A 27,543-nucleotide genomic window follows, 5' to 3' on the forward strand; every position below is an offset into this window, starting at 1 on the left:
CAACAAATACCATATGTTCTCAATAGCTTAAGTTAAAAGATTGCCTGTACGTGTTCGTAACATTCAGCAGAGATGGACTTCCTTAGGTCTGGGCATGAGAGAACATATTAAGATTACAGCCTTTCATAAAGACTCCAGAGTACCTTGCAGCCATCTTCTATCCCAAAATGTTTAAGCTTTAGGGCTCCTGCTGTATAACAAATTTTTATCTTGGTGTGAGCAGCGAGGTCATGTCTGAAGAGAGGTCTTAAATGACTTGGACTGAGGTAAGTCAAAGTTGCATGTGGTGTAAGGTGATCACAGACATACTAAAAAAACCAAGGTTGTAGCTTTGACTTCATTGTTTACTTATTTTGAAATGTCTATGCCTTAATGTTACTACAGTGGACTTAATACTTTAGTTAAGTGTTTTTCCTCATGTCTATGTTCTGAAGTTTTTTTGCACAGTTTGATTATTTCAGAATTGGCATCTAGATATCATTATTTGATGATGATGCATGTGTTCAAAAGTATATCATGTCAGTGGCATGTCAGTGTTAACAGTAAGCTATCAGTGATTTTGCCCAGTATGAGCTTCACTATCCCTAGATGTTTTAGTTTTTCCATCTGTTAATTGGCTTAGAAGAACTTGTTACCTGTAACTGCCTTTTGTAGACTGTTACAGTCACTACTGTGACTTTCAGGTAGTGTTACTTGAACTCGGGGTTACGGCACAAATCAAGCCTGCTGTAGAGAAATCACCTTCTAAGATACTGGGCCCAGTTGCATTTTGCTTAGACACTTGTGTTTTCTGTGGGTTGGGCCAAAATAACTGTTTCTTACCATGTGAAATATGTAAAGGCTGCTGACTTAATGTTATCAGTAATAATTATACCGTATAACATGTTCAAAACCTTATCTACTGTCTGTAATTTTGCTTTTTTCAGAGGTGGTTTATTGTCATCTTGCAGTACTTTGGGTACTTTGCCAAATTACTTTCTAAACTATGTAATTTACCTTCTGAATTACAAAAAGGGCATAGTTTTTACTCTGAAGAGTTTTGTGGTTTGTTTTTTTTTTTTTTTAAATTGGGTCATATTAGGTATTTACAGTAAAGGCTCATTGGTTATGCCAAAGTCAGTTCAGTTAAACAAGTGTTCCCTGGGTTTGCTTCTTTGGTCTGCTGATGTTAGTACATGTGTTGTATAGATAGGTAAGACACTCTTAATGCAGCAAAATGAATGCTGCTGTTCTTCCAGTTGCGTAACAGCTTTCTGAGGCTGGGGAAGAAAATGCCAAGTGAGCTTCCCTTACAGTGGTGTTTCTTTAAAGCACTCTCTCTCAAGATGGAGTTGACTGGCTTTACCAAGGCATTATAAAAGGAAAGAAATTGAGCAAAATAGAAAAACAGAAAAGTTTTTCTTTTCCATGTTCACCTGAAACTCAAGAAATTAAAAATGAAGTTTGAAATAATTTTTATACTGCAAACACTGTGCAGTTGTAAGGCAAAGCTTTCTTAGAAAAGCTCACATTCCTTGTAAGATGAATCAGATGAAAGTTAAAGGAGATACAGCAAAATAAAATGGTGGTTATTTTTTCTCAGTAATATATTAATATATTTGATAACTCATCATTGGCATACAAATTGTGATTTCCCCTCCCCCCCTATTTTTCTAGTCAGCTGATTTTCTTCTAGGTATGTTGTGGAAATGTACTGTGGGTGAAATGTAAACATGGGGAAGCTAATCGCAGTGTGTGGCATTTCAGTAAGAAAGGGGCTTGTATATGTGTGGGGCAGCATAGAAGAAGAAAAAACTTTAATGATGACTACATACCTATTTATTAGTAGAAGGAAAACCTGTCTGGTATGACTATTGCGGACAGTTGACTTGTCCCTACTTGCCCAGCCAAATTGCAAAGTACTTGGTGTTAGACATCTTCACCTTTACCAGAAGGTTCCACGGCAACTACAGTGTTGGTTTATATAATGAAGAAGTAGTTTATGATGTCCTAAATTGAAGTAAGCCTTTTTGCTCAAAAGTAGGAAATAGGAGTATACTGAATGGACCACTCTCTAATGGCCTATTAAAGCTTTCAATCTTATGGAGAGTGGATTAAATAAGTGAGGATTGTTTGAGTAACACATTGTTTGTACATAATAACATAGTCTGGATATGACATGTTTGTGGGAGACATGATGTTTAGTCATGTGGTTTTGGTTTAAAAATGGGTTGAGAAGGTGAAAGTAGGATTTGATTTCTGAATTATTAATTTGTTGGTTAACCTCTGGAAAGCAAGAGTGCTGGAATTTATGCACAGGTTTCTAATTTCAAAATGGATTTCTGTGTGGAGTTTGTGAGAATTAAATATAGACAAATGGAGAAGATAGAAGATGTTTTACATACCAGGTTAGTAGCAGAGACATTTCTAATTCTGGTTATAACATGGATTATTTTTTTTTCCTGTTGGTTTAGGGGAGTTGCATCATCTGAATCTAATTTGCTCTTTTGTCTAAGAAATAAGGACATTAATATTTTTTGAGTTTTTAACTCTTAAGCAAGATGTTTTTAGAGTTGTCAATGAATTCCTTAAAAGTAATGGTATCAGCACAACCAGTCGATGCATCTGATGATGAACTTGAGTTCAGAGTTCACAAGAAGTCTTTTGTATAGTTTGGCAGGTCATTCTTTTTCGTCCTCTGAACTTCAGAAGGTTTTGTGCTGGTGTTCTTGTGTAATTTGTGATGTTTGTGTGCTCAAATGTGGATATTGTAATGTCTGCCATTACCCATGCCAAGTTTTTAAATTAGATTAGTAAGCTGTGCCTCTTGTACTCCTCCTGGCTCACAGTAAGTTTCACGGTGTGGTTCATTGAAATTTCTCATTTATTTAAGATTTCTGGTGGTAAGAAAGTACTAGTGTGCATTTGTTTCAACTTTAGCACTTTGATTGGAACTTGGTTTTATGTTAGTCATTGACAGTGCTTTTTATTTGATGTGTTTTGTGGGTTTTTTAATTGGTATGTGAAGTTATTTTCATTAAAGGAATTCCAACTGAGTTTTTGTACAACAACAAAGTCTGTAGCTGTTTTGATCCAGATACTGTTTCACTTGAGTTGCTTTCACTTGAAAAAAGTCGTCTTCTAACTTTTTTTAGTACTTTTTTTTGAGTCAAATGCTCTTCCAGTTGACAGTATCAATTAAAAAGGAAAAAAGCATATTATAATATCTGGGTTCATTGTATGCCATTTTAGTTAGCATTCTAATGGAAGTGTTGTGTTTTTTTTTAAACTTTGGTTTCATATTTTAGTACATCAGAATATATTCTTCATTGCAAAATAGGACTGTAACTTCACATGAGGCCTAAACAGGAATTAAGTGTGGATTTCCACATCTTTTCCCTCATTTCCAGTTTTTTAACAGCTTTTAAGTTCTAATTATTAATGTAAATAAATATGCTTGCAGCTTGAATAGTTAGATCATAAATTTTTATAACTTGGTCAGTAAACAAAGGAAACAAAAAATGAAACTATGTAATTGAAGATTTGATTTTAAATATATTTTTATAATGGATATAATTTCTCTCAGTGACTATTCTTTTTCATTGTTACTGAAGTTCAAATACAGAAATGAAATTTGCAAATCTTTCTTACAAGCATTTGTGTGTTTTCTGTAATGTTTTCATGAATACAGGTGCTCACTGTTAGTCATGTCAGCTGTTTTGGCAGCTGAAATGGTCAAACTCTTGTTCTTACAGGCCTGAAGTAAAATACTTTGCACTTTGTCTGCCCTTGTTTTCTGATGTGTTGTGCCAGTGCTCTTTTTCCATTTTCTTATTTTTTTTAATAGAAATAATACTGCAAGATGCTAGTAAATTAAATACTTAACCACTTATCAATTTTCTACTTTGGTGTAAAATGTTAGCATTTTGTTTGTTTGTTTTTAAACTTTGAGGCAACTAGAATTTGAATGATGTGAAAAAGGAAAGATCAGTGGCCACAAATTTGTGAAAAAGGTTCTGTGGAGCATTTAAATAATATTTAAATAGCATCTGCATTTACTTTTTAACATGCATTCATGTTCCAGTACAGTACTAGAGAGAGTCTGGACACAAACTAAAGCAGCAGCCCTGCTTCTTTCTATTTTCATGCTGAGGACTTCTCAAATATTGGAGAATTTCTCTGCTTCTACTTGTTAGAGTAATTTCCAATTCTAACACAAAGTCTGCATTTGAAACTTTTCTACTTTGTTACTGTTCTGGGATTTTCCTGGAGACTCCGGCATAGATAAGTTTGGAGATACTAATCAAAATAGATTGAGGATTGGATTTTTTTTTCAGAGTAGATTCTGTGTTCCTGCTGTTTCAGTGCAAGTACAGTGGGGTCAAAGGGTCCCCATCACCCCAACAGCTGGAGCATCAGCTGCAAAATGTTTTGCGAGGTGGCAAGATAACCTTTATCTGCTACTTGAACGCTGTTCTATGGAGAAAATATTTCTTAAAATGAAAGACTAGGATTAATTTATCTGCTTTTAACTTAACAAAATGTACCTTTGAGTTTTCAAAGCATGAAATTAAGGAATATGCTGGCCAGGGAACTTTTTTTAGTCTGTGCTCAGGTATCGCTACCTCCAAATCCTATAGCTTTCACAGAAAGTGGCAGTATGCAGTTTCTTAAAACTGAGTATTCAATAAGTAAACACATTTTTTTAAAATGTTTTCTTAGTTTTTCTCCAGTGTACACTACTGATTGATGCTATTTACCCCATGCTAACTATTTAACAGCACCTACCTGTTGAATCCTGCACTATGACCAGGAAGATGCACAAAGCACAAATTCTTACGAGAAAAGCTTCAACTTGCCCTTTTTCAGTATGTCTCAAGCAGAATTGTATGGACCAGTTGCTGTAGTGGTCTTTGGTTTTTTTTTGTTGTTTTTGGTTTTTTTTTTAATTAAAAAAACCAACAAAGAAACAACAAAACCACCTTACATGGACACTTGCCTTAAAGAGCAATTTTTGTTCTGTTAGTGTAGTCCAGGTAAGGTCTTCACAACAGACAGGTTCTTGGGGATCTGGACTCTTCTCCCCCTCCAGAGACTAACCTGGAAGATAGTCTATATTAATTGTAATAAGTTTTGTTGCTTTGATCAGCAGTCAGAGAAACAGTCTAGCTTATCTGATTCCTTTCATTAAAATGAAAATATTTTTTCCAAGCTAATAGGCATGATGATGATACTGTTAATTTTGCTTCCAGAGATACAGTGTTTTGTTCTTCATATAAAATCACTGCGGGTTTGTTGACAAGTGTTCTCATCTTCCTCTTCATTTTCCGTTTTTGTTGATTTCCTTTGTAGCTTTTAGCAGTAGGTTTAGTTTATCTCAATTTTTATTTCCTTTCCCTTAACCAATCTTAAAATTTCTTCATATAGTTTTAACCCTATTTTTAGGCAACTATTGGCTTTCCTTCAGAGCTGAAAGAAATATCTTTGTCAAAGGTCACATTTAGATCATTGCTGGGCCTTGTTTCTGTCCTCTAAGAAATGTGTGTTTATAGTCTTGTATCTGTGATAGTATAATCTGTTGCCATAGAAAAGGTTATGACTGTGTAGGAATATTTTGTATTTCTGAACCACTGTGTAGTTCATACTAGGCTTATTAAAGAGAATATTGTCAAAAGATATAAAGTACTAAAATAAAGGTTTCATTAAAACCCATTGATAGATTTTATTTTTTTTAAAGATCTAGATCTTAGACCTAAACCATCCATAACTTAATTTTGTGTTTATTTTCTTCTCAGCATGTCATTGCTTTGGTTTTGCTCCTTGTTTCTGTCATCTAAAAAATAATCCTATGGAAGATAATGATAATCATTGTTTAGTGAGAAAGACATTGAATAATGTTACTAAGTTAACTTGCTTTGCTGCAGAATACACAAACTTCCCCTTTTTAAATATATACAACTGCAAGGAAGATGAGATTTCTTCATATTTCCTTCTTTGCATTGTCACATTTTGATGTGTGTGACCTGTAGCAGGGAGGACCCTCATCTTGTGAAATCCTGTGCAGTGAAAAGAGCCATTGGGTAATCCACACCTGCTGATAACTTGCATGTGTCCCATTAAGAAATAAATGGGTTCTCAGGATCATAAATCTGTAATATGGGGAGCTTCGGCAGGGGAAGTAGATAATGGGTGACAGGAAATAGGGGGAATTGCTGGAGAAAATGCATGCGGGGTAAACTTTCCAGTTTACCAGCTTCCCACTAGCTCCTGATGTGTCACAGTTCTCTCTTGACCAGTAACCCACAGATTAAAGTCACACTTGAAAATATGGCACCTGCTGATAAACAGGCCAGGAGAGTTATTTGTTGTCTACATAATTACTCTTTTTTTTAATCTGTATGGCTCAAGTTTTAAATGACCTTAAAGCCTTATGTGGCTTACTGTTACAAGTAAAGTATTCATAAAAATAATTTTTGGTTTCAGGATAGATTATTAAATTTACAAATCAACATATGATATAAAAAAAAAAGCTACAATCCCAGAGAAAAATTGAATCAGAAGTTGAGTTGATGTCTTAGAGGGACCATTTTTGTTTTTATATTCACTGGATTTTGCTCCTTCTCTCTACATTTTCCAAAGTGTTACTTATCAGAAGGAAGGATGTTATTTTACTCAGGAAAATAGCATCAGAATCAGTGTGTGTGTGTTTTTTTTTTTTAAAAAACAGAAATAAAAACTAGAGTAGGATGAAAAGATTACTTTAGTTCTATACAGTATTTGTTCTGGACATAATTCAGTTTCCCTTCTGAAATTAAAAAGAACAAGATGGAGACTTTTCACTCGGAGAACTACATCTAAAAAGCTATCTGCTTGCTTTATTTTAGGGCAGCAAGTAATGGTATATACTTCCCTTTTCTGAGGTAAAAGCAGGTTCAGCAAAAAGGGGTATTAGCATCTGAGTGGATTTGAAGACATGGCTGATACGAAAATTTGCAAAATGTTTTTCCTGTGAACTTTTATCGAGGAAAAATTGCTTTCACCCCCTCTTCAAGTTACTGGGGGAGCATTCCTTGTTATTTCTGAGATATTGAACAGTATGGGAATAACAACCCCAAGAAATCTCATTTCATTCCCATCTTTAAAAGCTCATTGATAGGAGATATCTCAGAAATCTTCCAAATACGAATAGGCTTAAGGTGTAGTAGGTGATTCCATTCCGGTGGATATGTCAGCAGTCTGCACTATGTTTCTCTAATGAGTGTTGCCTTAAAGAAGTGGCTGTAATTAGCAAAATGAAAATTTCATCTGGTTTTCCCACACTTTTTAACACAAAGTGAAGAAGTGTAATGGGCATCTATGGAATAATCTATTCAGTTTTTTTACTAATGCTAATTATCAGTTTTCATATGTGAAATGTATGCCTGTATACATATATAATTGCTGTTGAATTACTTTAAGTTCTGCTGTTCTCTTTGCCTGTCTAAACTTCTGTTTTTTTTTCTTAAAGCTGACAACTCCTTGAAAAACCCAGTTCTTAATGCTTTTAAAATACACTATTGCAATGTATTTTTTTATAAAGGAGGATTTGGTGTGAACTTGTTCAGAAGTTTTATCTATTGAAGTAATAGAAATCATGGTTGGTAACTTTGTCCTTTCTTGGTTGTTGGGTTTTTTGTGTTTGTTTTTTCTTTTTTTTTCTTCTTTGTCTTGAAATGCTGTCTTACCTGATAAAAATTGGTAGACAATTTGTCCCTGCTCCTCTGCTTAACTTTTCCAGGACAGCATACCCAGTTACTGATAAATCATACTACGCCTAGCTTTTGATGAGATTTTTGGTATTTTTTTTTTAGTCAGTGGAATAAAACAGGTATATTTGTTCTTCTCCTTTACCATTATGCTATTAGTATCTGTTGCTTTACAGTAGTTGCTTTGGGTTTCAGGTTTGGATGCATGTATTTCAAGCTTGTTGGAATATGTTTCTTCAGAGGATAGCATTTCTTACTGTACTGCACTCTTACAAAAAGTTTGAAAGCAGCTGTTTATTGAAGTTAGTGGGAAGACGGTACCAACTTAGCTGAGTTAGGTTGTTGTGCACAATTATTTTTCCTTGTGGACATAGCATGTATATATGGAAGAATTAGCATTCCAGTGAAATGAGGGTCTTCAGTATTGCAGAAGTTGTCCAAAAAGTGCTAGTTTAGCCCTGTCAAATTTGGCCTTTTCAATAGAAGAGAGCGCTATTTTTTTCTTTCCTCCTTTTTGTTTTCTGATGAACCTGTTGGATCGTGGACACAAAACATTCAGCATTGGCAGAACTTACACTGAGAAAAATCTCATTATCAGCTTCAGAATGAATCTTTTTGTATTTTTAATATACTAATGTGTATCTTTATAGAAGAAAAATAAATACCAAATAGTGGTTTAATGTATAGTGAAAACTGTCTGGTGTTTTAATTTATATAGACCCTTTTATTGCCTTAGACCCATTTATTGCCTTAGGTAACAAGCTTAATAAAATTCATGCTAAATCTTTGACATGCTTGTTAAAATATTCCTGATTTGTAAACATTGTTAAGTATCTTTTTATTGCATGTTGAAGCAGAAATATGCATATTACAGTATGTTGTAAAGGCCAGACCATGATATCTTAACTGTGTATAACAAATTCTTCTGCTTAATGTTTTCTCTTTCTTTTTTTTGTTGTGGTTTATTTTATTTTAGGTTGGTTGGAGTACCGCAAGAGACTATTACACATTTCTTTGGTCACCTATGCCTGAAAATTATGTGGAAGGATCAACTGTTAACTGTGTGCTGACTTTTCAAGGTGAATATAAAGCAGTATCTACCTGTGTTTTCCAGCCTACACAGCTTTTTAAATACTTACTAGTTCATTACAATGCTGAGGGTTGTATAACAGTTCTAGACTTTTACAAATGTAAATTGGAGGAGAATTTTCCATACTTCGCTGTTTGAAGTTCAGTCTTATTTTAGATGTCAAGGAAATTGTAAGGGGAATTATGTGACTTAATATGTTTTTACATAGTAATGGACAATATTCATTACAGATAGAAAAAGAAGCTCTGCTGGAGACTATTAAAATACAGGAAGCGACTTTATTTAATCATCAGGGTTTTCTAATCTTGGCATCTCTTAACGCATTGTGTCTACATTGTCTTTAGTCTCTGGACTTTTAAACATCATTCTCAATGTAAAGTGATTCTTGTCAAAGAATAAATAATGTAGATGACGGTTTGGTGAAGGGTCAGAGTTGTCAGAGTTGCAGAGGACCTTTTGACAGTGAGGAATGGATGTAAATGACTGAAGTTTTTAAGAAAAGAGTAAAGAAAAAAACAGAAAATGTTACACCATTGTACAAATCTGTAGTATAATTGCATTTTCAACACTGAGTGGAGATCAGATCCTCTCCCTCCGCTTCCCAATCTCAAAAAAAAATCTAGTCAAACAAATGAACAAAGCATAACAAGGAAGATCAAGATTAAGAAATAGCTTCTCTGGGAAAGTGTGGAGTTACAAAGATGACAGAGCCATACTCTTCTCATTAAATATAAAAAGGGACAATGGCCATGGATTGTGGCAGGGCTGGTTTATGTCTGATGTTAGGAACAACTTTTTTACCAAGAGGGAGTAGTGCAGCACTTGAACAGATATCCCTGGTTTGGAAGGATGGGAATTCCACACACTTGATTAGACACAGCTATGGCAGTCTCAGACTGGTGCTGACAACAGTCTCTTGAGTGGGAAGTTGGACTAGGTGACCTTCAGAACTTTGTTCTGCCAGGTTTTTCAGCCTGGGGAAGGGAAATAATGGGAAGTGACAGATGTCCCTAAAATCAGCTACCTATGGCATGAGTGGATTATCCATTGTTCATATTTAAGAAGTAGGAACCACTGATGTAAGCTACTGAGTGACAGGTTCAAAACAGAGATAGAGGTGATGCTTGGATAACACAGTCAATTTGCAGAACTTCTTGCCACAGGACATTAAAAATGTCAAAAATCTACACACTTGCAAAGCTGCATGTAAAAAGAGCACCTCCATTGAACTTGCTTAATGCTTTTGTGTTTACTAACAGAATTTTATGTATCATCTTAGATTCTTTTTTTACTTCCCAGAGTTAGCTTTAGTCTTTGTGTTTGCGTGTTTATTGCTTAAAATATGTAGAAAAATAAAAATTGAAGTTCTGAAATGACTACAGTGTTAGCTTGTTGTCTTGTTAAGGCTGCAAATAGTGATAGCTCGGGTGAGTTCACTGTTCTTTCTCTTACCCCAAGTAATTTTTTTTCTGGTACTTTCAATGATGATCATATCCACATGATCTGACCATTTTATAACCTTGAAATCTGTGAAAAGTATGTGTGGTCTGTAGGAACTGGAAGGAAGTCATTAGTTTCTTTTACAGTTACCAAAATTCACTGAATGAATGAAATTGGGTTGGGCTGAAACTAAAAGCGACCTAGAAACCTAGGACTCTACATGCCAGTATCAGTCCTTTGTACTTGGAAGTTTTACCACACATGAAGAGACCAGGTAACTCTGTCTCATCTGTTACATTCCATGCTGACAGTCTTTTATAGAGCTGCCAGATTTAATGTCCATTCAGACAGTCTCCCAGTTGTGTTTGGCAAGATATTTTAGCGCTGCTGTGATGAGATCAGTAGAGCTTACAGGAGCTTAATTAACTGAGATAAATAGTAAATGTTGTACAGCATGCTTTAAATACTTTTTTTAAATCATCAAGTAGGTGTGCTGGAAGAAAATAATCAGGAATCTCTTCAGTACATGTTAGATACAAGAAAAAAGACTTCAAGTAGTTTTAAAATCATCTGAACCAATATTAAAACTTGCTAGAGCTGCAAAGTAGATTGTTCTGAATTCATTTCTGCATAGTGTCACTTTATTTAAGCATTGAATCAGGTAAACTGAACTGCAGTGCTATATAGGAAGATGTAATAGTCAGGTCCAAAAGCACAGAATCCTGAGGTTTTGAAATTAAGATACTACTCCCTGAGCTACAGTTAATAAAGTATAAGACTAATGAAAACATGAAGTGCTTGATAAAGTGCTGTCTGTATAGCACATACAATGTTTTACTATTCGTAGGAAAAGTAGCTAAGAGTACTGGGACAAGTCTTCCAGGAATCTGGAGTAAAAGTTAGTGAACATAAATTAATGATAAAGTTAGAAAGGGAGCAGACTGAATTGTGAAATATGAACAGAAATTGGTGACATCACCTGCTGGATTGAACGGTAGGTGAGGATTTGTTGTGCTAATACCATACTCAGCCTGGCTAGGGTATTTGATAATTAAGTGATCTGAATAAAACCAGTTGGTTTTCTTATCCTTAAACTGGGTAAGGTGTCGTTTCTTGCCTTTACTAATAAAAGTAAAAATCTCCTTACTTTTGGAAATGATTGTTTAAGATCCACAAATATTACCATGTGAATCCAGGTGATGTAAGAGGCTTGATGTTGAAGCTTTAGTGGGCAACAGTTGAGTTGATTAGTCACACAGAAATTCTTCCGAAATAATTTGCTAGCAGCATGCAGTATTACATAGCTACAAGAAAGATGATTTGTTCTTACCTTGCGAAGTCTAGAAGAATTGTTTTTTTTCAATTTTGAAAACTAAGCTCTTTTTTTCTTTTTACACGCCCGCCCCCTCCATACTTGCAGCTTGTTAACATTATGTCATGCGTTCAGAGCATTCCTGTGCTTTGGTATTTAAAAATAGTGAAAGTGAATTGTGGTTACTTCACAAAAAACATGCAAAAAATTGAACCTGGTAAAGCTGCAGATGTCTTGTCATTGCATGTTATTTTGTCTTTGTCTGTTGCCTTTGGTTGTGTAGGTATTCGAAGGCTAAAAAGTTGCTTACTCTTTGTGATTGTACAACAGTTACATAGTAATGTGGTCCTGATCCAGCTTCAGGGCATCTGATTGCTAATGGTTCTACCTGTTTCATAAATATATCAACAGCAGCTATTACCTAATGTATGTCGGGTGATGTGTACGTATAGCACATATTACCTGACACTGTTTTGGTATTCGTCTTAAAAGCTAGGAGAAATTATTGGGGGATGAAAGTTACTAAATAGGATGACTTTTCCTTTCTGCTGTTTTGATGATTTATCTGTGCCTTACTGAGGTAATGAGCATGAAATTCGTAAGTCAAACGTGATCTGGTAATCTGTTTCCAGATGGGGACTTGCATGTTTATGTAAAATGTTGCTTCAAATATGTATTTATTTTGATAGGATATTATCTACCAAATGATGATGGAGACTTTTACCAGTTCTGTTATGTGACTCATAAAGGAGAAATCCGTGGAGCAAGCACACCTTTCCAGTTTCGTACCTCTTCCCCTGTTGAAGAATTGCTCACTATGGAAGACGAAGGAAACTCTGATATGTTAGTGGTGACAACAAAAGCTGGACTTCTTGAGGTTTGATTCAACAATTCTTAAAATGTTGTTATCTTATTTATTTTTTTAATACACTCACAGGATATAGGATTGAAGAACAAACTGGGAGGAAAAAACCTACATATGTATGTGTAATGTATACATTTCTGGCTTGTTCTCCAGTATTTGATTGGAGTTTAGAACATTTGTACTGGTTACAGCTATGGTATAACACTAAGCATAGATTGGGAAACCATAAGAGAGTAGATAGTTGCCCACCTCTCACATCTGTACACTCCGATTAACTGGAGGGGAGAAGATAACCTTTGTGTGAAATGGTGCTCGTTGTAAGGAAAAAAATTATGGAACCAGTATACTTTTATTTATGTACAAGTGAAGAACCCTGGAAACGAAGCCTAAGTATATTAGAATAGCTCTTGTTTTATTTAAAGCAGTGTTCTGTGTGTCATGTTCTTTGCTAGATTAAGGTGGTTAGACTTGTATATTTTTGCTTTTTTTTTTTTTTGCACTTAAGGAGGCAAAACTTGAGTATAAATCAAGACTGTCTAATGGTAGTGTAGTGCTATTCAGTCAAAGCAATGAAACTTCAGAAATTTGGGAACAAGGGGAAAACTGTAAAATAACCTAGCCAGAGGACACACATTTTGTGCTTCTGCTCAAACACTGGAGTAATTTGTTATCCACTTCCTTGATGGGAATTAAGGGGACAAAAATTACCGAAAAATGTTTTTGTTTTTACAGTTTAAAATTGAAAAAATAATAAAAGAAAAGGAAGACCTACTAAAGGTAACTTCCGTTCTGGAAAAGGAAACGGCCCAACTCAGAGATCAAGTTGAAAGACTGGAAAAAGAACTTAACTGTGAGAAGCAGAGATGTGACCAGCTGCAAACAGAGCAAAAGGTTAGTTGTTTAACTGATTAAGCTTGATTAAAGTTGACTCATAATGTCTGTAATCCTCCTTTTTCAAGAACCAGTTAAAATGGGTTGAAATCGGCTATCAAAACTCCTCAGCAGTTAGGTAGACATTTACACTAGAATAGGTCAGTTCCTATTAACCTCCTGCCACTATTCCTTTTATGTCGTAAAATGGTTAAAATATTTAAGGCTTTTGGTACCAGGCTTGGTAAGATAATCGATTACAACTGTTACCAGATGTTTGACATTTAACTGTGGAATTCATAGTGGAAAGTAGTTGATAGTTTAAAGATTGCTTACATTAACTAAAAATGGAGGAAGGCTTTTCAAATAACTCCCATTATGGAATAACTACATAAAACACAAGGTGTTGAAAATGGTAAAAAATTTTTGTATTAAAAACAAAGATCAAAACTTAACAGAGAATATTATTACCAGGGCATACAAAGAGTGAAAAGTAATTAGTCACTTCTCTAAAAGGCTTCACAAAGGTATGAAGATTTTAAAAGGGAAAAGAAGCACAAATCTAAAAATTAATTTACAGTGTTAATTGATAGCGAAAATACAAATGTAGCCTAAAACAAAGCAAGCTTAATTTGGAATTCTACATATGCTAAGGAGGAAATCCTAATATTATAAAAAAGGCACAAAAAAGTTGGACCTAATCTATTTTTAAGCTGCTGCTTTTTAGAAAACAGCTTTTAGGAGAAGATTAAAAACATGTGGGTGGGAGGTGGTGACATGGACAAATTTGAAGTAATGAAGCCTATATAATTTAGCTGTGGACAGCAGTTAATAAGCTGTTTCCAAGTACTAGTATGTGTATGTCAACAGTTCTGCATGATACACCTTTAATAGAAAGAAATTGGTTGAGGGAATCTGAAACTGTTGAAACTTTTAGGTTACTTTTGAACAGTCATAGTGAAATGGACTAGAATCTTGGGTAAGGAAAAAAGAAAGGATAAGATCTTGTTTAGGAAAAAATTTTTCCTAGAAAAGAATGGTTTTAATTTCAAGTACGTGGGAGAACTAGTTTAAATCAATGAGAAAAGAATTAAATACTTAAAAGTATGCATTTTATGGATTTGCACAATCATGAACTTGGTGAATAAATCTGAGCTACATAACACCTTTCATTGTCATTTGAGGTTCTCATTTAAAAATATGTTTGAAAGTAAATTGTCAGTTCTAATCTACGTTAGCTTTACAGTGCTGTTTTAGAACAATTTGTCAAATGGGATTTTGATAGCTGTCCAGCAAGGACACAGACTGTATGCGAACAAAAATGTCTTGATACTTTCTCACACTTTCCTGCGAATTTCTGTAATCAAAAATTTGCCTTTAATATACCAGAACTTAGCAATTAGAATTTAATTTTAGGAACATGTTATTTTTTTGGTTGTTACTACCTTGTATTTTGTTGAAGTGATGATGCAATGAGAAGAACTTCTAGCTTATATTTAGCTGAGATATAAGCAGATGTCTAATCTGAGGCTGATGCAACTCTTTACCTATCTAGAATACTATAGCATTTTTCTAACTCATGCAGTTATTTTTCATCTCTTAAGTCTCTGACACTGTCTTATTTTACGTCTTTCATGTTCTAGTCTCTGTTTTTCACTTTTTTTAAAAAAAATCTGCTGGGTTGAAACATCTTTCATTTGTTTACATACATAAGCAGAATATAAATCCAGTGTTACTCTTGAAAATTAAACAGGCATCTACTAAATCAGGTGCAATAAGTTAACTTTTTCATCATCGAGAAGTTTAATAAACAATATATGTGGCTTTCTGGCTAAACTTCAGAGAGATGACTTCCCTTCTTGCTTTCCTTGCCTCCCTACCTGAATACATGAAATACAGCAATGAGTCAAGGGATTATGTGGTTTATCTTTGCTGAGAACACTGTACAGTGCATTAATGGATTGATTTAAAGATTCCTGAGCAGCGATTATGTAGCACTCAGTTGGATTACAGTACCTAGGTTTTATTTTCCTTGTGGTTTAAGACAAAAACCCCACAAAGCACTCCCCCACCTAAACAACCACCAAAACAAACCCTCCGAAACCAATCCCCCCAAAAAACCCCAGCTAATTTAGTCAGCATCATGTGGTGTGAATAACTCTTATTGGCAATAAACCTAAACAATGCATTAACTTGGCTGTTTTTTATATAAATCTACAAGGGATAACCTGAAATGCTAAGTAATCAAAATATATGTGTATTTTGTATAACAGCAGAATCTTCACCTGTGTTTAGTATGAGCTAGGTTGTTTTGGTTTGGCTTGTTTTTTTTGCTTTTAAGTTACAGAATGGTTGTTTTAACTATGTAATTATATGAGGTTTTTTATTTTCTTACTTTATTCCTAGTGCTCTTTTGCCACATACAGGTGGAATTGTAGTTATGCTCTAAAATTTTGATACATAAATAGATTAAAGTGGAACTGATGAATTTAAAATTTGTATTTTGTAAAATGTTTAACGTAAGTAAAGGTTTAACTGTTTGGAGTTCTATTTAAAAAAAATCTTTCAATATACTTCAGAGCATATTAGGCTAAAGAAAAACAATTAATAAACCAAAATAGCCCAGATAAGAAAATACAGTTATTCTAAAGACTACATAAGTGATAGAAATCTTTGTTTCTGTTAAAAATAAAGCTAAGCTATATTTAACCCATGTACGATCTCTTAACAACATATTATTTTTTTCCTTTTTGCACGTCCTTCCGTCAAAAAGTGCACAGATAATATATTTGCTTGTCTGAAGAGCCTTCTAAAAAACGACAATAGTACAAAGTACTGTATTTAAAAAGCGGCAATTGTGTGAGCAAAGGAAGTAGATACATCTGTACAGGCACATGCATTTGATTCTAATTGAGTGCAGAGGTCTCTATGCTGCTAATGTATTGGTAACTACTATTTGTTTATTACCATTTGTATTGTGACAAAGGGACCCTGGAGTTATGAACCCCTTTTATACAAAATGCTCGTCTATCTGCCCCTTTTCTAAAAATCTTACTCAGTTTCTTCGGACCAAATAATACGGGTATCTGTGCTCATGTCTCTGTCTTTTAATCCAAATACATTATTGAGCTACCTTATATTTTTATAATAGAATTGAGAAGAATGCGGATGGTGTGGTAGGGATCATAGTACATAAGTTACCTTACTGTGGTACGGTGTAAGGGTAGGAAGGTTCTACAGAAGGTAGGAAGGCTCTATAGAGGGATCTGGACAGGCTGGACCGATGGGCCCGGGCCAATTGTATGAGGTCCAACAAGGCCAAGTGCCAGGTCCTACACTTCGGTCACAACAACCCCATGCAATGCTACAGGCCTGGGGATGAGTGGCTGGAAAGCTGCCCTGCAGAAAAGGACCTGGGGGTGTTGATTGCCAGCCAGCTGAATATGAGCCAGCAGTGTGCCCAGGTGGCCAAGAAGGCCAATGGCATCCTGGCCTGTATCAGAAATAGTGTGGCCAACAGGAGTAGGGAAGTGATCGTGCTCCTGTACCTGGCACTGGTGAGGCCGCAGCTCGAATCCTGTGTTCAGTTTTGGGCCCCTCACTACAAAAAAGACATTGAGTTGCTGGAGCGTGTCCAGAGAAGGGCGATGAAGCTGGTGAGGGGTCTGGAGCACAAGCCTTATGAGGAACGGTTGAGGGAACTGTGGTTGTTCAGCCTGGAGAAGAGAACTACCTGAAAGGGGGTTGCAGAGAGGTGGGTGTTGGTCTCTTCTCCCAAGTGACTAGCGACAGGACAAGAGGAAATGGCCTCAAGTTGCGCCAGGGGAGGTTTAGGCTGGATATTAGGAAAAATTTCTTTTCTGAGAGAGTGGTGAAACACTGGAACAGGCTGCCCAGGGAAGTGGTGGAGTCACCCTCCCTGGAGGTGTTCAAGGAACGTGTGGACGTGGCATTGTGGGACATGGTTTAGTGGGCATGGTGGTGTTAGTTGATGGTTGGACTTGATGATCTTACAGGTCTTTTCCAACCTTAGTGATTCTGTGATTCTGTGAAATAGAAGGTAATTAATGACTCTGAGTTCATAATATGAAAATGTTTTGTTAAAACACAGTTCTCAAAATCCCCTTTTTATTCATGTTTATTTATATGCCTTTAGGCTACTTTCCTCTTTGGTGTTGATTTTTATCAGTCCTTAATTTTCACCAATAGCTCAGGTGTAGTCTGGATCATTGAGAAATGTCTGTAGAAACATTGATTTCTTAATATAGACAGGATAGTTGTTGACAGACAATGTCATAGCTATACCCCAATTAGTGTTTCCCTCCTGCTCTTGATTATTTGGTCTCTTTTCCCCACCTAGTTACTCTCATAGAATTCTGGGCAGTGGAACTATTGTCTTCTCTGTCTGCTTTTTGCCTGGTTGGGATGCTTTGTAAGTTGGGAAGCTTTGTAAGTCGTCCTTTAGAGACTCTTTGGGGAAAATATTAGGAAGAAGCAAGCTAAAAGTAGATCAGTCTTTGAAGAACATAGCATACTAAACAATCTATTCAGGTTTAATACAGTCAGTATTCCATGAAGTTTGAATATTGTGCTATATGCATGTTTTTAAGTGGTGAAAAGATTCCCATTTCTTGAGTTTTTTAAAACAGATGAATTCCTGTGTTTGTAGCACTTCAGACTGTAATGGCCACAACAAACTACAGATTTCAGTTTGCTAACAGTGCCCTTACTGTTCAGGAGATACACAGTTGTTTGTTGCCTTCTTACAAGATAGCCATTTTGTTCCCTACCAAAGATAGGAGGAACAAATGCATTCAAGACACGTTAGAGTAAAAAAAATTGTTTTTTTAAATTTGTATTCAACACGTCAGTGGTTCTGCAGAGATCGTTTTCTCAGGTTGTCATCGCCACCATCACAGAAAAAGAATATTCGCAAGACACACAGCTCTGCGCTAGTCAGTGTTTGCACTCAGAGGGAGCGTGCTCACCAGGCCCACTGTTTTTAGCGCACACTTCCTACGTTATGATTATTACCATTGAGTTGTGTTAATTGCCCTGCCAAAGTTTAAGATATTGTAGAACTTGTGACAAATTCAGTCTTTATTTCTTTTAGGTTGATCTTTTCCTCTTCTCTTATCCAATGACTGCTTAATGCAGTATGTAGTTGTTCTGACAAGATTAGTTCAGGGAGGGGATAAGTGACTCTTTCCTGTTCTCCCCTTTCTTCTCCTACCCCCCAATGTGCAAACTCTTTTTAGTCTTCCGAAAAGGGCTGTATTTTCACTTACAGGAAAACATAGTATTCCTCTGCAGCATTTTTCATGCCAGTTAAACCATTCCTAGACTTCCCGCCCCCCCAGATGACATTAAATTAGCTCTTGCAGAGTGTGAAGGTTTAACTTAATCTGCTGCTACTCTATGTGGGAATTCAGAGTAAATATGAAATTACTGTAAGTGTTTCAGAAACGTCACATCTTTTTCTTACAACCTTCTGTTAGTGTTTCAGAGTTAATTTGTTTTTACTAGGACGATGTTCCCTGATAGCATACTTTTATTTAGAATCCTGTTGTATATACAGCTTGCAACTCCATTATTTTAACAGTGTTATATTAGTAGTGTGATTACTCACTATGATTATTTTACTTAAGATGATGACACATGGTCACCAGAACTGATGCAGGTTGCTTTCAACATTTCAACTTTTTGGTTTGCTACTGAGAACTTGTTCCCTGGTACATGCTCAAGTATGTTGAGTCACATTAAGCTACTTTTATCTGAATATATTTTACTTTTGGAAAAATTGAAGAACACGCTACTTTTATCTGAATATATTTTACTTTTGGAAAAATTGAAGAACACTGAATCAAAAACTGAGTATGGTTTTTATCTAGAAAATAATAATACAAATATTTCTATTCTCTACCTTATACATTATGAATATAAAAATATATACCTGTGTAAATAAAGAGAACCCATGCTTTTTGGTCTTTGTGTTCCCAGTTTTGTGTGTACTGAAGCTGTGTGTAAGCTTTCTGGCAGCAGTGCACTTGCCTACTGTTTTAAGATTTAATATTACTGTGATGAACAACAGAAACATGCAATAGTCATTGTGTCAGTCTTTCATCGGTCACTCTTCTGACACTCTGCAACCATTCAGTTTTGTGAACACGGGTTTTGTACGCTTCTGTAGAGCAGAGCTTGCAAATGATGCTTTTGCAATCATTTGTCTCCCTCTAGTGGGAAGAGAATACTTCTGATTTCTTTAATGTTACAGCGGTGACAAGTCTTACTCCTGTAGCAGTAGTTTCCGTAAATGTTTAACTTGAGCCAGAAGCAACAGATTTGCAGATTTCCTGCTCATTCTTTGAGGCTGTGAGCATTTGAATAGTGTTTCTATTAATGACAGTGGCATAAATTGAGGCAGAAGTTAATTTACTGACTTGATAAACTTGTTCTTTCATGCTTTTTGAAAGTTTAGTTCACCATTTAACTTTCTAGAAGTGTGCTAATTCATCTATCTGATGGGGAGTTTTAATGGGGAATCCATCTAAATCTGCATTCTACTGACAGGTTCTACCTATGCAGTAGCTTTCTTCATTGCAGAGTTTTATTCAAGTATCAGGAATTCATTTAAGTTGGCTTTTGATGCCATTTTATAAGGAGAGTTTCTCTGGTTATATAGTGACAAAATGCTGTTGTACAGTGTGATATGTCAGCAGTACAAGTGCCCATTTCAGACTGCATGCATAAAAGTGAATCAAGTGTTTTTTCAGTGCCTTTTTAAATCAAGCTGTGTTGATATTGTTTACGTATGCTGCATGTGTGAAAATCAGATGTTTAACGTAATGCGTTGTTTTTTTTTTTTTTAAAACAAACAAACAAACCACCACCCAAAAAGCAAAAATCCAAACAACCAAAAACCCACTCCCCAACCTGGAAAGCAAAACCACAAAAAAACACACAAACCCCCTCAAACTCCATGTAAATAATGTTTTAAAGATACAGATTAAACACTCAGAACTGTTCAGTTTGGCACCAGCAATTATAGCACCCAAGGGTGCTTATAAACATCCTGTGAAGAGAAAATGCTGTTCTATTATTTTAGTGCCTGCTATGTGTATGAGTATTTCTTGAACTGATTAATTGAAATTTATGTCACTGGATGATTGAACAGATTAATTTAAGAGATTCTTAAATGTTTTGGATAGGTATCCTACCTGCACTTCAATTCGAATTATGTATTTATGAGAGTAACTATGCAAAACCAATAGCTTATAGTGAAATTATAAGGTGTTTTAAGAAATGAACATTCTGAAATGTAAATGCATGCTGCAAAATCATAGTGTGTCTAAATAGTGCAGCTGCATCATGCAAAAACTTTTGTAGTCTTCATGACAGTAATTGGGTGACTGACGTTACTTAAATGAATTTTTACAGAGTTAGGCCTTAGTTTTGTAGAGTTTTGATGTGTTTAACAATGTTAGTTGTTGAAGAGATTAACACAAATTACTACCACTGATACCTTAAGTTTTTGGAATAGAGACTTCAGTGTTTTTACAGCAGTATTTCTATTGCCAATCATAGTCACAAGGATAAAAGCTTAGTATCATGAGTTTATTTGGAATTGGTTTACTGGTTTGGTTTACTGAATGCTTAAATTTTATTTTGGAAAGAAAAATTACAACTTGAGGTTTCCTTTCAGAACATACAAGCCCTGTGTTATGAGCACACTCAGATTTTGCAGTGGCTGCAATGGTACTATGTTGTGTTCATCATTTGTCCTCAGAGGTCCTTTAAACAGAGTATGATGTCAGCCAAGTGTTTTACGTGATTCTGTTGGAGTTGCTATGATGTCAATGGGATAAACAAAAGGCTCCTGTAGATAATTCATCTAGATCCCCTAAATTCTCTACAGGGTATGAAGCACAATGGTTCCCTTGATATTAAATTATGTCCAGATAAATCAGTCCAGCTGAAACTTGAAAGGTGCTGCTGCTTTTTTTTTTTTTTTATAAATTGCCTTATATTTGGTGAATTGACTTCTTTGGTTTCAGAGTTGCATAGCTCATTTTTAACCTTTCATTCTTCTTCATTACAATATATGCATTCTGTAAAAAGTAAAATAAAGATTGCAGATATTAGCCATTAATCAAAAGTGAATGTTTTAGGTGTGGAATGGCTTTTAAGAAGTGGATAAGGGGTTTTACATGTGATGAAAAGGGAAGATGTAGCATAAAACATCATGCTGCCCATTGCCATACTGGAAAATGTCATAGCTGGCAATAGTCTTGGGTTGTATTTTTCAAGTATTTCATTCTGTCTGTTGGATCTCTCTCTGCCTTAAGTATGTTTGAAAAATGCATTCTGTATGTTGATTGACAGGAAGGGAAGCCTGTACTGCTTTGCTTCGATTAACTGGACTGTACTCTGACATGTTTTACTGGTGTTGCAAAAATCCATTAGAAGTAAGAAATAAGTAGGGAAAGCGTGGTGTTCTTGATTGTTGAACATACAGTTTTTTGCCATAGTTTTCTCTTACAGAAATGAGAATCTAGAAACTTTATGGCTATTCCATTCTCAAATGAAAGATTATTAGGCCTTTTGTAGCAGAAGTTTAATAAATAGATTTCAAACATGTTTCAAGGAAGAGCACAAGCATGATCTTTGCATATCCTTTAGATAGAGCTTATAATAGCTTTATGATGTTTCAATCAGTGTATTTATGATTAGGTTACACAAACCTAAAGCAACTGAGCTGTAATTTAGAATTTTTTAATGTAAAAATGCTGTTTTTTCAGCAGCTGTTTGTAATGCACTGTAAACGAATCACATTATGTGTAATGGCAGTTCTTTGCAGCGGGTGGACAGTGCTTCATGTGATTACAGTAGAACTATTTTTAAATTAATCAGTCTTAAATCTTTTGCCATTGTAGAATAGCAATAAAGATTTTGGTGTCCCCATCTTTCTTCTCGTTCCCTATCTGAAGATGCATCAGAATTTTCAAAGTGGAATCTTGATTGACAGCTACTTTGCATTTTCTTTGTTTCATTTCACTAGTGAGCCTCCTGGTAGTTATAGGAATTTTTATTTTGATAGCTTTTTGTTTTGCAGCAGTGAAGCTGACTTAAGTAATTTCTGGCTGCTTATTCTGACCCTTGTGGTGCAGTTTGCTTCCCCCCTCCACCCATAAGGCTGTTGCAACTCGGGGGCGGGGGGGGGCAGGGGGAGCTGCATTTGTAACTGCGTTAAAAATACAATCCAGAGTAAAAATAACCTTTCACCTTAAAATTGTTGGGTGTTTTAGAACCAGTTCATTAAAACGATTCATGCTTCTGCTGTGCTTTTCTTTCTGTTAAGAAAGTGGAACAAAAGGTCTAATATTTGTAGATGTACCAGATATATTAAAAAGAAATTAAGTAAACCATAATTACAGAAAGTAATTATCTTTTTTGTAATGGAGGTTGTACGTGTAGTTGATGTGTTTATTATATTCTTCACCTTTAGACTCGTCCTAAAACACGATTGACTTTTACCTGTAAAATAGTCTAAGAGCACTCATTTTAAATTTTACAGGCTCTGAAACCACTGTAACCAGAGTGTATGGGACTAGGATTGCAGCATCTAAATTGAATTGCTAAGAATTCTGTAAAATAACAAGTCGTCTCTAAAAATTAATCCTTTTTTCTTTCAAAACTGTAGGCTTTAGTTGTATCTAAACAAGTTTATTAGGTGAGAATCTGTTAAGTATGGAACTTTTACATTTTAATACCATGTCCCTTTAGAATAACTAACAAAGCAGCATCAATTGTAATGCTGTTTGTGGAGTAAATTTTTTTCAGGCTATTAATTCCTTTTAATATATGTTACCTTTGGCAGCCTGTTTGAACTGTTTGTACAGTTTGTGTATATAATGTATCAGATTAAATTCTTTTGAAGGCACTTGGGTTACAACGGTTACAGTTATACCAAAGTGGTGGTTAGAGAAAACACAGATATGCATTGAAACAGACTTTTTACTGTAGTAGACTTTCAAGTAATTAGTCTCCACTGCACTAGGGAAGGACAAGCAGTTATAATGTGTGGTGGTGGTGTTGCTGCTGGTTATACAGCAAGTTTTACTTGGAGTACTGACTTTAATTAAAATACCCTGCCTTCATTACACCAAGTACATATATTTTTGGTTGCAGGGAACTGATAGCTCTTCAAAAATAAAGACCTTAGGAAAATTGTGGGTCATCTTCTCCAATGCTGTTTTCAAAAAAGATGGTACATTCATGATCCCTTGAAATGCTTTATTACATTAAGGCATATAATAAAGCCCTTTAGGGTTTAAATAGTTGTAAGGTATTAGTCCTCTTTTTTTTTTCTTTATAGCATATGAACAAAAATTAAAATCTACTTTATGTGCTGGTATAGTGTTTAGGAAGTAATTGAGTCATCAGTTACATTTGCTACCCCTCACAATTCAACACCTCCTACTCCCCCAAAAAATCATAATGCCCAAACTTCTGTTTAGTTGCTTGTAAAAGCAAGGCTTAATTACAGTTGTGAACAGTGTATTTTGACAATTAATGAGTAAAACCAGTCCTCATTATATTTTATTGTACTTAAAGCATTGTTGGTTAGGTTGGAATCTGGCCAGTAGGGGTTCTCCATAAACTCTGGCTGATGTGTTTCTCTTGATGTAACAGTGCAGTCTTGTTGTTTCAGGGCATTAAGCTTTGTTTAAAAACGAATAGATGAACTAGTGCTTTAATCTTCCAAATGTAGAGCAGAAAGACAACTTGTACCTTAGTATCTGTGCAAATGCAAATGTTAAGTCGTGCTGTAGTCCAGGCATGGTGGTTGGTCTGTTTTGACCTTGTTAACACTTTGATTCATACCACTGTCATGGTTGATACTAAGCTGAGCTTGATTGACTTTTGAGATCAGAAATAGTAGCATATTATCTTGGTGTGTGTTCTACTTTAGTGTTACTAATTTATTCTCTCAAGAAAATAGTATTATATTGAAAATAATGTTTTTCTGGGTTATTTAAGATGACCTGACTTTAAGTGGCCATTTTGCTTTGGTGGAGATGACATATAGCTGCCACTGCCTTAGAATGGTATGGACATTACTGTAGTTACATAATGAATGCGGTACTTGAAAGTGGCTTCCTATCTTGCATCTGTCCGTTTTCTGACAAAGGAATCTGTTTTGGGTGTTGTCGTCATCATCCTCTGTCTCAGCTTCCAATATCCAAGACATAAGTCCCACAATTGTTTCATGAGCTTCCATGAGCTTTGTGAGACCTTCCATGTGTTCTAGCTAGGAGAATGTAGTGTAGTAACTAGCTCTTCATCAGGAGTTCTTCCATTTTTTTTCTCCTTTTGCCTGTAGTTGTCTTTACTGTGGCTTGCTTGAGTGGTGTAACTGTCTGGTCAAATGCAAGCTCTCTTTCTATTTTCCTTTGTACTTTCTTTTACGTGAAAAGAAGTTCTTTGTTTTCTAATCTAGGTGGTAGATTGTTAGTTTGCACAAAGGAGATGGGCAAAAGATAAGAAATATAGCTTTGTTTGTTCTGTACTCTGAAGTCTTTGGTAGTCTATGTAACAGAATGCTTGCGCCAAAATGAACTCCTTTTTGACTCCTTAATATATTAAATTTGCTATGTGCAGTTAATATTTTTATATATTCAATATATATTTAATATATTTATATATGCTTGAAATGGGCTTGTCATACATTTTAAGGAAGAGAAGAAACCTAATGACCATATTTTAGCATTAATTAAAATAACATGTTTTAGTTCTGAATATATGCATTCTTAAATGACGTATTTGCAATTTTTTTAAAGAATAATATTCAAGCATCAGAAGCTCTTAAAGCTGAAACTGATGATTTGAAGAAGAAGCATGATGAGGCTGCTTCAAAAGTTCTCCAGCTTGAAGAAGATATCATGGCTGTTACTCAAAAAGCTATTGCAAAAGAAACTGAGTTAGACAGGTATTTAGTAATTTTGTTCCTCACCTTCCTTATTTTACTGTTTCTTTCCATAGGTGTGGTTTTTTTTAAATTAACAGTTTTTAATGCATGTATTGGTTTTCTGTATTAGTAGTTCTGTACTATTAATTTGTCAATGTCTTAGTCTGAAGGACAAACTGAAGAAAGTGATGCTTGAGAAGGAGCAACTTGAATGTGTGTTAAAGACAGAAAAGGATGAAAAAGAACTTTATAAGGTAACTTTATTCCTTGTACCTGTATGCACTGAAATGAAGTGGTTTGAAATAAAGGTAATAACGTTTTTATGGAGAAGTCTGATAAATTGAATTTGTTAAGGAAAAAAGGAAACGGGTAACTTCTGTGAACAAATATTTAAGACAGTTATAGACGTTCTCATATAAAAATGAATGAGGAAAACAGCATCAATTCATCCCATGATATAAAAAGGTCTCTAAGAAGGAGAATGCATCACCAATTTGTTAAAATGCGGGCATAATAACAAAAAATAATAGATGATAGTGAGGAAGTTCTTTAGTTATACAGTGCATCACCCAGTAACTGCTTTTCTTAACACACTTTCATAAGTAAATTACTTCTTACTCTTCTGTTTCTCCAGACTGTGTTTTCTAGATCCCTGTTCTTCAATCTTGTGCATAACTGTGAGAAACTGTAGTGGGATCTGTATTGCATTGATTTTTACTAGCATAGCTGATTTCTTTTGCTGGTATTGAGAGACACCCATATTTAAAATAAAATATATTGTCGTCCGTCCCGTCCGTGTCCGTGTCCACCCCACCCCCCCACCCCCCCCCCCCCCCCAAAAAAAAGGCAAGAAAAGTCTTGTATGCTAAAATAATGAAATCCTTAGGTTGTGTGAAACAAATCAAGTATATATAAAAGATTATTTCTGTTCATAGGAGAATGTCTTTGTGTGGCAGACAGTTTTAGATATACACCCGAAGTCATAAAAATCTCAAAACATCTTTCAAGCGTGGAATCCCTTTGTAAATAAGCAAGACAAATCTTCTAGTCTTTGAGTGGACACCACTGGAGTGCAACAGTTATCCTTCATTAGGCATAATATGATAGACTTGATATCTTAAAAACAGCTCTAGAGTTGTTAAAGTTGTTTGCTGTCTTTGGAAATGAATATTGCTGATGTAGTCCTGTTTGCGTAGATGATTGCAAGTAGATACTACTAGAAGTTTAATTTCTCTTTAGTTTTCTTCAAGTTATTTCTTTTTTGCTTGTCCTTAGTTATCCAGCATTTGTGAAGAGAGGAGTGTGAATTCTGAATAGCTGAATTTGATGTGGACAGAAATCAGGGCCTTAACTTCTAGCTGTAGAGTGGAGCTGTTGTTAGATGATGAAGCTGAAAGAATTCCAGCCAGCAAATTTGTGCTGGAGGGCAGTGACATTATCAAATGTTTAATTTTTCTCTTTACCTGTTCTAATCTGTCTCAGAGATGAGTTAGAATTTAGTGAACACTTAAATGGACAGGTGAACAGTAGTTTTCATAACGTGGAAGAAGTTTGACATTTTTTAGCATCATTACAGATACACTTGAAGAATACAGAAATAGAAAACACCAAACTAGTAAAAGAAATCCAGATGTTTAAGAATTTGGATGCAAACAAAGAAAACATGATATCGTATTATAAAGAGGAGGTTGGCAGATTACAGCTATTTATAGCTGAAAAAGAAAATATGAAGAAAGCTTTTTTGCTCTCCTCGTCAAACAAGGTAAGCATTATTAATATAATTGGCCTGGTTTAAAATAAACATATCTAAGGTTGTATGTGTTTGACAAGAGAAAGGAAGAAGTTGAAGATACCACCAGGGTATAGGCTGAGAGGAAAGAGGATTATGGTGTTGTCAGCTGATGCAGAAAATGAGTACAAGAGTGAATTCGGTTTTAGTTTTGCATATTCTGAGCTTGTTAAGGTGTCTCACGTGAAGAACCGTGAGATGAACTATGTGTGAAAAAGTAATTTGTGAGTTCAGTAAAAATGGTGCACTCTTCTGAGTTGCTTTTAACTTCATGAAAAAGGAAGGAGATTGAGGAAAAGAGAAAAGTTAAGAATGTAGGTATGTTGAGACTGCAGAGGGTGATGGAGGAGAAAAGAGACTTCTAAAGATGTGCTCAAGGACTTGTTAGCTGAATGTACTGTCAAGGTACAATGATGGTAAAACCTGAGAAAGGATAAGATACCATATAAATGGACTAAATTGACTGAGAACTCAGCAGTAAGAGT

At 35.3% G+C, this 27,543-nt stretch overlaps 1 protein-coding gene across 2 annotated transcripts in view; it reads left to right on the forward strand.

Annotated features, from left to right (window-relative positions):
* TAX1BP1 (Tax1 binding protein 1) overlaps positions 1-27,543 on the forward strand; it is a 64,162-nt gene that overhangs the window by 9,940 nt on the left and 26,679 nt on the right. Inside the window, exons 3-8 of one of the 2 annotated variants that reach the window (XM_059818391.1) lie at positions 8,701-8,803; positions 12,256-12,443; positions 13,164-13,322; positions 25,142-25,290; positions 25,433-25,523; positions 26,846-27,031. In XM_059818391.1, the coding sequence (XP_059674374.1) occupies positions 8,701-8,803; positions 12,256-12,443; positions 13,164-13,322; positions 25,142-25,290; positions 25,433-25,523; positions 26,846-27,031 (876 nt within the window). The remainder of the gene's footprint in view (positions 1-8,700; positions 8,804-12,255; positions 12,444-13,163; positions 13,323-25,141; positions 25,291-25,432; positions 25,524-26,845; positions 27,032-27,543) is intronic. The other variant, XM_059818392.1, reaches the window with a different exon arrangement.

This window comes from Gavia stellata, chromosome 6 (assembly GCF_030936135.1).
Source record: "Gavia stellata isolate bGavSte3 chromosome 6, bGavSte3.hap2, whole genome shotgun sequence".
NCBI classification, from domain to species: domain Eukaryota; kingdom Metazoa; phylum Chordata; class Aves; order Gaviiformes; family Gaviidae; genus Gavia; species Gavia stellata.